Here is a 10,373-nt window from a genome sequence, read left to right as displayed (position 1 = left end):
ATATATATATATACACATACATGTTACTATCCATAGACATATATATATATATATATATATATACACATACATGTATGTATGTAGACATATATATATATATATATATATATATATATATATATATATATATATACATGTTACTATCCATAGACATATATATATATATATACACATACATGTTACTATCCATAGACATATATATATATATATATATATATATATATATGTTACTATCCATAGACATATATATATATATACACATACATGTTACTATCCATAGACATATATATATATATATATATATATATATATATACACATATATGTTACTATCCGTCAGTTTCACCTCCATTGGAATGAATGACTTCCGGTCAGCGTCAGTCCGTCAGTGCGTTAGGTTGTGCGCCGGCGTCAGAGAAACACAAAGTCATGAAACATGAATTAAATCAAATTAAATGTTTAGATGTTGTTATTGAATATTAAAAACTAACAGAAACAACAAAAATGTGTGTTATATGTTTTTTTCTCACAGCTGGAAGAAATGAACAGGAAAGTAAGAGAAATATAATTTTCCTTCGGATGACACGTTTCTTCAGCCTCTCGCTACAAACCTCTAAAATATGTTGTTGTTTTTTATTATTGAAAAAATTCTTTGTTCACAAACTCCCATTTCTTTTGTTTCCAACATCATTTTTATCATTTTAAAATAAAGCTGAGCTGAGCTCTCCTCTTCATCTCTGTCTTCATGAGAATCAAAAGCTTCACACAGAAATAAATAAAGAAACACACGTGACGTCCAAGGTACCCTGGCTGTGTTGGTTGTCGACGCCGTGTCAACTTCAGCCTGTTACATGCATTGTCTGTTTTCAAAATACACTTCTGTTTTCACAGGAAATGTACAGTTTGCATACAGTCTCTTTCAAAATAAAAGCACTACGTCGGTACAACACCACCAACTGATGTTTTTTCCTTCAACGACACACACACGTGGTTACGTTTATAAAAAAGAACAGGGTTTGGCCTTACAGTCATACAGGAAGTGAACACTGGCCTCCTGCCCTACTCGGACATTTCGCCCCCTTTTGTTGCTGTCAGGCCACGTTTCCTCCTGACGCCGCCAGGCACCGTTACACACTGACGCCGCCAGGCACCGTTACACACTGACACCGCCCAGCTGAGTATCGTGCTGAAGTGAAAAGACAGCTTTTGTCGTTGTCTGACGCAGAAGTCACTGACCAAGCGGCGGTATTTGAAGACTTCAGAGTGAGACCGGTCTAATTTAAGCATATTTCCTGGTTATAACAACGTACCTGTGCTGAAGTCATATGTTCTATTTGTTTACAGTTTCTATCAATAACATGTTGTAATGTTTCAGTACACAATTTCATTTTTATGCAGACGACACGACCTCATCTGTCAGCTGGTAAATAAACAACATGGTGGAACAAGTGGAAACTGTAGAGCAGCAAAACGCACAAGTTTTCTTCCAACTGTTGCTGTTGTCTGTTTAGAGTCTGTTGTTTGTTTGTATTTGTCATAATTTTATGTTGTTTTTATTTGTAAACATGTTGATGCTGTTTGTATAAACTCTTTGCTGTTGTGTTTTTTCTTTGTTTGTTTGTGTAGTCTCTTGACGCTGCTCTCTCACTCAAGACTTTCTTTAAAAACAATCTCAGTTTGAATGAAGGAAGTGAAATAAAACATAAAGAAGTGCTGAACATGTAAACATGACTTCTGTATGTTGTTGTGACCGCCAGAGGAGGGCGGCCTGAACGTCAAGGAAGATGAACAGCAGCAGAAGAAGAAACGGTAGTAGTAGAAGAAGAAGAGGAGTGAATGAGCTAACAGCAGCGGGGGACATCAGAGCCTGTTAGCAGCTGGCTAACGTGAAGCTAAAGGCTAACGTGATGTCTACAGCCTCTAAAGTGGTCCTGGGAGTTTCTGTGGTTCTGACTCTGAGCACTGTGGCTGCTGTTCACCTCAAACAGTCCTGGGACAAACAGGTAAGGTAAACCGAACCGAGCCGTGCTAACGCGTCCGGCGGGGCTAACAGCGGGGCTAACAGCTAGCTGTGAGGTCACGGGAAGTTAACGGGCTGTTGTCCGTTAATAATTAAAACCTGACGGTGTTTAACGGACAAACTGCAGCATTTCAACATTTACCGAACTGAAACAACGAACTGTAGCTGAGGATGAACACGCTCAGCAGCTCAGTCTGTGTGAAGCTAACAGTAGCGGCTAATACAAACATCCGGTACAGTTTTTCAAATTAAAGGCGTCAGAGAAACCGATGTTTAAAAAAAATTAAAAATAAAAAAATTTGAATAAACATCAGATAATATCAGATAATTCCGATTCAGTACGTAAACAGAACAATAACCGAAGAGTCAGGATTCATGTCACACTGGAATTATTATAAAACTTTTATGTATGTTTTCTGTAGATGTTTACATCCTGTTTGTGTTTGTATTTATTCAGAGATCTACACTCTGTCTGCATCTCATATTCAACCTTCTGTGCATTTGATATTTTACAGCATTCCTTATTTAACAGTTTTTATTTTCAAGCCGCTTCCTTAAAAAGATCTGTATTTGTTCTGCACATTCTTTTATAATCAGCTACAGTAAATGACTCAGTCCTCCCACACTGACACTTTAATTTACTCACCTGACGCTGCAGCACCTGCACTGTCCACCACCTACAGTAAATCTGCACCACCATCATCAGCATATCTGCTGTAGTAAAGCCTCTCTGCGGTTGTCTTGGGACCAGACTGTCATGTCACCGCTGTGTGTTTTGATTCTCACACTTATATTTTCTATCTGTGTTTTTCTATTTGTTGAGTAATAAGTCCTTTTTATATATTTGTTTAGAGTGTGAATTGTGCGCATTGTTGAGCCTTGTCAAAGGAGAATTTCTGTCACTGTTGAAATCAAACACCACATTTCCCCATAAACATAATAATGTAAAGTCTAAATATCTTTAAAGACTTTACATTATTATGTTTGAAACTGTATCTGAATAATGATCTCAGAAAGAGCAGTTTGTCTCTGTGTCTTCTTTTGTATTTCTGCATGTAGCGATTGTTGTGATAATTAATATTCATCAATCATTTTGACGGACACTTCCTTTACCTTCTTCACTTTTAGGAAGCAGTCAGACGTTTGTCCAGTAAATATCACGTACACACAGAACATCAGAGAAACTGAAGCTCTCAGCTGATGTGTTTGTGTCTCAGGTTTTAATGTTTCACAGCTGGTTGTCACTGTGTTTAAATACTGATGAACATCTTTTCATGATAAGATAAGATAAACCTTTATTGATCCTCAGAGCTGTGAAGTGATCAGAAAATAAAGTTTTAATTCAGTGACATTTTATTTATGAAGCTGATTGTTACAAAGGGTAGTTTTCCTCAGAGGGTTTTAAGATTCACAAGAAGTTTAACCAGTAACATACCTTTATTATTGAAGTTATCATATTGATTATTATGGCATAGCTGTAACGCAGGGATCAGTTGGGGTTTGCTGTGTTTATCGTGCTCATATAGTTCGTATATCTGTTGGATGTAGTAGGTTAATCTTGTTTGTTGTGAAGTTTATGGTGTGAGAACGACTGCAGCTTCTCTTCAGAACCAAATGTCTTTGACCTTCATACCAAACTCAGTCCTGCTGTTGTGTAACTTTATTTTGAAGGTCAGTGTACTACACGGAAGTTTGTTTCCTGTTTCATGTGGAGCTCACTGAAGCTCCTCCTCTGTCTACACTCAAATTTCACTGAAACTTTATAATGATTTTCATGATCAATTAATCTACTCGTTATTCTCTTGATGAACTGATTAATCAATAAAATGTCAGAAAACAGTGAGTCTGATTTCCCAGAGCTCGACGTGATGTCATCTGACCGACCGTCCAAAAGTCCCAAAGCTGTTAATTATCATGTGACCAAGAAAAGCATCACATTCTCACATTAAAGAAGCAGTGAACCAGAAAGTGATTAAAAAAAATTATAAGAATTTTCTGTCAAGTGACCGATGGATTAATCGACTGATTGTCGCAGCTCCAAGGTCAGAGACATGTCTTATGGTGCAAAAGCGGGTGGTTTTAGTCCTACCTATTTATTAGATTTGCTTTTATCATACGAACCCTCAGGTCCTCTGGTACTGGCCTTTTAATCGACCTCAAAGTTAGAACAAAACCCACAGTGAGGCATCGTTTCATAACCATGGTCCACGTCTGAGGATCAGCTGCCCGAGGATCAGCTGCCCGAGGACCTGAGGGCCGCACAGACTGCTGATGTTTTTAAAAGCAAACTATCTTCAGCCTGGCTTTAAATTGTCTTTTTTTTATTTTGTATTCATATCATTGTGTATTGATCTATTTATTTATTTTTATTAATCTGTTTACCTAGCTGGTATATTCTTCCATTTCATTATTTATTTCATTATTATTTATTTATTATTATTTTGTTTATCCTGCCTCTGGTGTTTCCCCACGTATGATAACGTTTCCTCAGTTAGTCTTGACGTTTACAGTACAGTGAATTGATTGATTGGTAAAATTAGAAAAAGGAAATGTAAATCCGTCCATCGTGTCTTTGACACTAAAATGTTAATTTGTGTGTTTTGTGTTGCAGCGTCTCCACGAGGGTGTCGTCAGGGATCTGGAGCGGTTGGAGAGGAAGAAGGAGAACCTGAGGCTGCTGGAAGAGCAGAGGACGCTGACCAGACAGCTGGAGGACGAGAGACAACGCAGACAGGCAGAGCTCCGCCCACAGGACCAGTGAGACAGGTAAACACACCTGTCCACATGGCAGCCAGGTGTTGTCACCAAACAGCAAACACAGCAACACATTTAAAGCAACTCTTACCTTTCTTGCATTTCACACAGCACTTGGAAAAAATTTGAACATCCACAACTCCACCTCCCTCCAAAGTCCCATCCCCCTTCCTCCATTACGTCCTCATTACGTCTATGATAGAAGTAGCCGTTAGCAAGTTAACGTTAGATACGGAAGAGGAGAGTGAGTGTAACACGCCAAGAGAAGAGAGTATAGTATAGTATAGTATATAGAGAAGGTAACGTTAATCTTTCAGAGGCTACGCTACAGTAGGCTAACGTTAGCCATTAGCAACTGGATGCTGTATTGTCATATAACGTTGTATGTTATATTAGAAGCAAACTAAACATAACGTTACCTGTCCTGCACAGTCAAACGCAACCTCAGAGTTTTGAAACTTATCCGGGGTCAGTGATGACTGATGAGTTTTATAATATAATGAAAATGCTAATGTCATTAAATTTCATTAAAATTTCATTAAATTTCATTAGATAGTACTGGTGACTGGCAATCAGTGCTTCACGGTTTGGTAAAAATGTGCGATTGCGATTTTACTGGACAATATTGCGATTACATTATAATAAATAAATGCTATCATGAGTCTTCCTGCTTGATTATCAAGAAAAATGCAGAGAATAAACGTAGTGTTTATTTCCCAACCGAAACATACAAATATTAAGCAGCATAAAATTACAAAACCTACATTTTTTACGGTACTGGTCTCCAAATAATATTTTCAAATAAATAAAAGTTTTTCCTTTTTTGAAAATAAAGGTATTTTGTACAAACTTAAAGGCCTTTCTGCATTTTGGAATCCGTTTCAGTACTTAATACAAAAAACGAAAAGATTGTACAGCATTGTAAAAAAGAACAAAGGCATTTCTGCAATGTACAGTGCATCTGGAACGTATTCACAGCGCTTCACTTTTTACAGCCTTATTCCAAAATGCATTATATTCATTTTTTTCCACAAAATTCTACACACAACACCCCATAATGACAACATGAAAAAAGTTTTTTTGAAATGTTTGCAAATTTATTAAAAATAAAAAAACTAAGAAATCACATTCAGAAGATGGACAGTAGGTTTCAGGTATGAATTGTTCAGCTGACAAATCAGCAGTGAAGTCTTGGAGTGGGCTGAGAGCCTTGTTTAAAGCTTCCAGGACGTCCAGGTCTTGCCATGAGGGCAGTAGCTGTTGTGTTTTGCGGTCTGTAGAGAGAACCTTGGTCAAAGCACGTTGTTGTTCCAGGACTCTTGCTGTCATTTTCTGCTTGGATCCCCATCATGTTTGGCAGTCTGTCACCATGGCGTGTTGTGGAAGGTGGAGCTCCCTCTGTGCCTCCCTCAAGGCTTCTCTTTTCCTCCAGCTTTGAGAGAAGTGGCCCACAAGCTTGCTGCATATCCCTGTTACTAGTTTATATCCACAAGCCATTATGTCACTTCTGCTTAAAAAGATAAAGACCCTTTTAAATGCCGATGTAAAAATGTATGCTAAAATGCTTGCACGAAGACTCCAGCCTTTTATGATCAGACTAGTTTATTGTGAGCAGACAGGTTTTATTAGATCTAGGCTGGCATCAGATAATGTGAGAAGGTTATTACATATAATACATGGCACCTCCTCATCGCCACTACCAGCCGCTGTCCTTTCACTGGACGCTGTGAAAGCTTTCGAGTGTTTGGAGTGGCAGTATCTTTGGTCAGTGTTAGAGGTCATGGGTCAGGGGTCCTCCTTCATAAGTATGATTAGGACATTGTATGCTGACCCTACAGCTATGGTATTGACAGGCAGAACTTGTTCCTCCCTATTTAACATAGCCAGAGGTTCCAGACAGGGATGTCCACTGAGCCCTCTTCTTTTTGCTCTATCTCTGGAACCTCTGGCTCAAACAATTCGCACGGTCAATGGTGTCACACCTATTACCATCTGTGGGACACGACATCACGTATCATTGTATGCCGATGATGTTTTACTTTATTTAAGTAATCCTCAACAGTCTATACCTAACATTTTTTCTATTTTTTGAAGTTGGTGATTTATCAGGCTACAGAATAAATTGGACAAAGTCAGCATATTTACACCTGAATGACCTTAATAGAAATACCACACCGCCCTCTGGTATACCAATCGTAAAACACTTTAAATATCTGGGTATTGACCATTCTGCATCACTGCAGAACATCGTAAAGTTTAACTTTGAGAACAACCTGTGTAAGATCACTCGAGATCTCGAAAAATGGTCAACACTGCCAAATTCTCTCAGATCTCTCATATCAATCATTAAAATTAATGTGCTTCCCAGGTTCATCTTTGTGAGCTCAATGCTGCCTTTGCAACCTCCATGTCGTTTTTGGGACAGAGCACAACGCATTATTACTAAATTCATCTGGAACGATAAGCACACCTGCATCAGATTATCCACAATGCAGCGAGGCAGTTCTGCTGGGGGTCTCTCACTTCCCAACTTGAAGGTTCATTCTCACTGCCGCGATGCAGAATGCGGGACGGATTTGCGGAATATTCGTGCAGCGCTTTTCCGTGTTTAAACTATACAGACAGGCGCGGTATGGACGCGGTGCGGAATTTCGTTTTGTTGTGTTCCAAGTCTGCGCAGTGTGAACGTGTGTGGATGAACATGGACGACAGCAGCAGCAGCAGCGAGCTAGCAAGCTAACGTTTAAGAAGCGTCAACATCAACTTTCTTTAGCACTTACTACTCTCACCGCAGCCACCAAGCTGGACAATGGACTGCCAGACGTTGTCCTTTAATTCATTGTTCATAAAATCTGTGAAACGAGGTTTATCAACCTTTCTCCCATACTGTCCTGCCTGACTGGATTTTGGACTCTCCCAGGTCTGTGCGACGTCACTATAAACAAACAATTTGATTGGCTCAGCTGTGTAGTTCCGCCGGTGAATTCCGCGGGGGTCAAAGTCTGGGCGGAAACTTTTTTCACCGCACGAAAGTGCCGCCCAGTGTGCAAACTTCCATTAGAACCCATGAAATCAGCTTTTATATTTTTCCGCGAGAATAATCTGCACGGATATTCGCCCTCAGTGAGAATGGACTTTTAGGCTGTATCACTGGTCCTTCACATTGCGTTCTCTAGTCAGCTGGTACGATAGTAAAATTGAGGTTGCATGGCGTGCACTGGAGGAGAACTTGGGTCTTCCATTAAAGCTGGATGAAGTTTTATTCTCTGATACCCCTTTAAATAAATGTAAACTTTGCTTTGGTCCCATTGTGTCTAACCTAATAGTGGTCCAGAGGGAAGCAGAAAAGTTTGTGGAATTTCATCCGATTGGAACCCTTACTCTCCTATCTTTAACAATGATAGGCTGTTGATTGGTAAATCCTCAATAAAGTTTGGTCAGTGCCGGCAGTGGTACGACAAGGGGATACATTCTTTTGGTAACACATCTGGGACAAGGGCTTGTACTCTTTTGAGGACCTCTCTATCCAGTTCAGTTTACAACGTTATACTTTTTATTTTTATCTACAGTTGAGGACAGCCATGAAGACCTATGGGGTCTCTTGGCAGGCTCCACTTGAAGAGCACTCATTGCTCAAGGTATTACGTCAGTCGCAGGGGGAAAAGGTGTTGTCTCTAAACTGTATGGCCATATTTTGGAGAGAACCTACCTGCTATTATTTGTCAACTCGTTATGACAATTAGATATTCCTGACCTTATCCCAGGGTTGAATTGGGATGATACTTGGGATATGGTAAACCAATCTTCCAGAGACCCTGACCATCAACAAATTCACTTAAATTTAATTCAGAGGACATATATTACTCCCTGGAAACTTTACAGTGTGAAGCTTAAAGCTGACTCAAATTGTACACTGTGCCATATTGGGGCAGTTGATACCTTTTATCATATCATATGGGAATGTCCTGGCGTAGTTAATTTCATGTAAAGTGATAAAAGATAATCTGTCCACTATACTACACACCCCTATCTCCTCCCATTCTGTGCTGACTCTTAATGATCTCTCTCAGCTCCAGTTACGAAAACCCCAAAAGCGTGTCTCTTTGTCTGGTTTGACAGCTGCAAAGAAGATGGTCGCAACTCGGTGGAAACCTCCACATATACTAACCTGCCGGCAATGGCTGCTCACTTTCATAGATGTTGTTTATCTTGAATTATCTACATCACGCATCCATGGGGCAAAAGAGGAGACTATGAGGTTTTGGGCACAAACAGGATCTCAAAGGCCTTTTAACTTGAAAAGCCGCCGCCCCCCCCCCCTTTTTTTTTTCCTTCTCCTTATAACCTTTTTATTATCTATTTGATTTACTAAATTATTCATTCGTGTTTTTACCCTCAGGTCCTGCTTCTGTGTTCCCTGTTTGGGCTTTATAATCTACATTCTTTCTAACTGTTGTAGACATCTGTCATCATCTATGATGGGCCATCATTTTATGTTTATTTATTTATTTTTAATTTTAGTTTATTTGTATTTATTTATTCATATATATATATATTTATTATTATTTTTTTTTTTATTTTATTTTTTTTTTTTTTTTGCTGCAGATATGCTGTGTTCGTTGATATGTGCCGATATAGAATGTATGTATAAGCAGTGTGTAGATCTTTGTATGCACATGCACATATATTGTGTAACTATACAGTGGTGGAAAAAATTTTCGGACACCCCATGCATTTGTGAAATATTGCATTAAGAATCACTCTTAGGTCTTCAAGTGCAATTTCTTTTAGTACAGTCACAGCCAAAACACTAAATAAATCCTAAAAAAGCCATTAAAAACTTAAAATTGATTGGTTCCATAAAAATACATAAGAAATTTTGAGTATTGGCTCATTTTGGTACCAGTGATGAAGGTCGTTCTTTTTATTAAAAGACACAATTTTTGTTGCCGAGCTTCGTGTCTACATAAAGCCAGCACATTTGAAAGTTCTTCAGACACAAAAATGGCTAAAACAAGGAACCTAACGCAGGAAACATGCCTGAAGATAAAGATTCTCAGCCAGGAAGGGTACAGCTGCCGCCAGATAGCCAGGAAGTGCAGATGCAGTCCTTCAGCAGTTGGATACACTCTGCAGAAATACAGGCGAACCAACAGCTTGGAAGACAAACCAAGATCTGGGCGTCCAAGGGTTTCTTCAGCAAGAAATGACCGCATCCTGATCCGCATGTGCAGGCAAAACCACCGAATGACATCACAGGAGCTTCAGCAGCAGTGGTCAAACCAAACTGGTGTCCAGTGTTCCACCCGCACTGTACGTGGCCAACTTTTAGATCACGTCTTAAGGTCCTACAAGGCTATCAAGAAGCCCCTGATCAATGAGAGACAGAGGTTAGCCCGGCGTCGTTGGGCCCAGGCACACAAGAACTGGACAGCCAGGAACTGGAAGAAGATTTTGTGGTCAGATGAGTCCAGTTTCCAGCTTTATCTTCCTCCTACTAATGTGAGGGTACGCAGAAGGCCAGGCGAAGCATGTACAGTACCTACTGTCAAGCATGGTGGAGGCAGTATCATGGTTTGGGGATGCATGAGTGCTGCTGG

The 10,373-nt window shown here is 39.5% G+C and overlaps 1 protein-coding gene across 1 annotated transcript; it reads left to right on the top strand.

Annotated features, from left to right (window-relative positions):
- Window positions 1–1,812: 1,812 nt before the first annotated feature.
- On the top strand, window positions 1,813–4,780 carry LOC125885536 (protein PET117 homolog, mitochondrial). The gene is made up of 2 exons (XM_049571174.1): window positions 1,813–2,002; window positions 4,631–4,780. Exons 1-2 carry the CDS (start codon window positions 1,907–1,909, stop codon window positions 4,778–4,780), a joined length of 246 nt encoding a protein of 81 aa, XP_049427131.1. The 5' UTR covers window positions 1,813–1,906.
- Window positions 4,781–10,373: the final 5,593 nt, after the last annotated feature.

Source organism: Epinephelus fuscoguttatus, linkage group LG3 (assembly GCF_011397635.1).
Source record: "Epinephelus fuscoguttatus linkage group LG3, E.fuscoguttatus.final_Chr_v1".
Classification (NCBI taxonomy): Eukaryota; Metazoa; Chordata; class Actinopteri; order Perciformes; family Serranidae; genus Epinephelus; species Epinephelus fuscoguttatus.
Note: the sequence above shows the minus strand (reverse complement) of the source record. Positions and strands in the feature narration are given on the sequence as shown.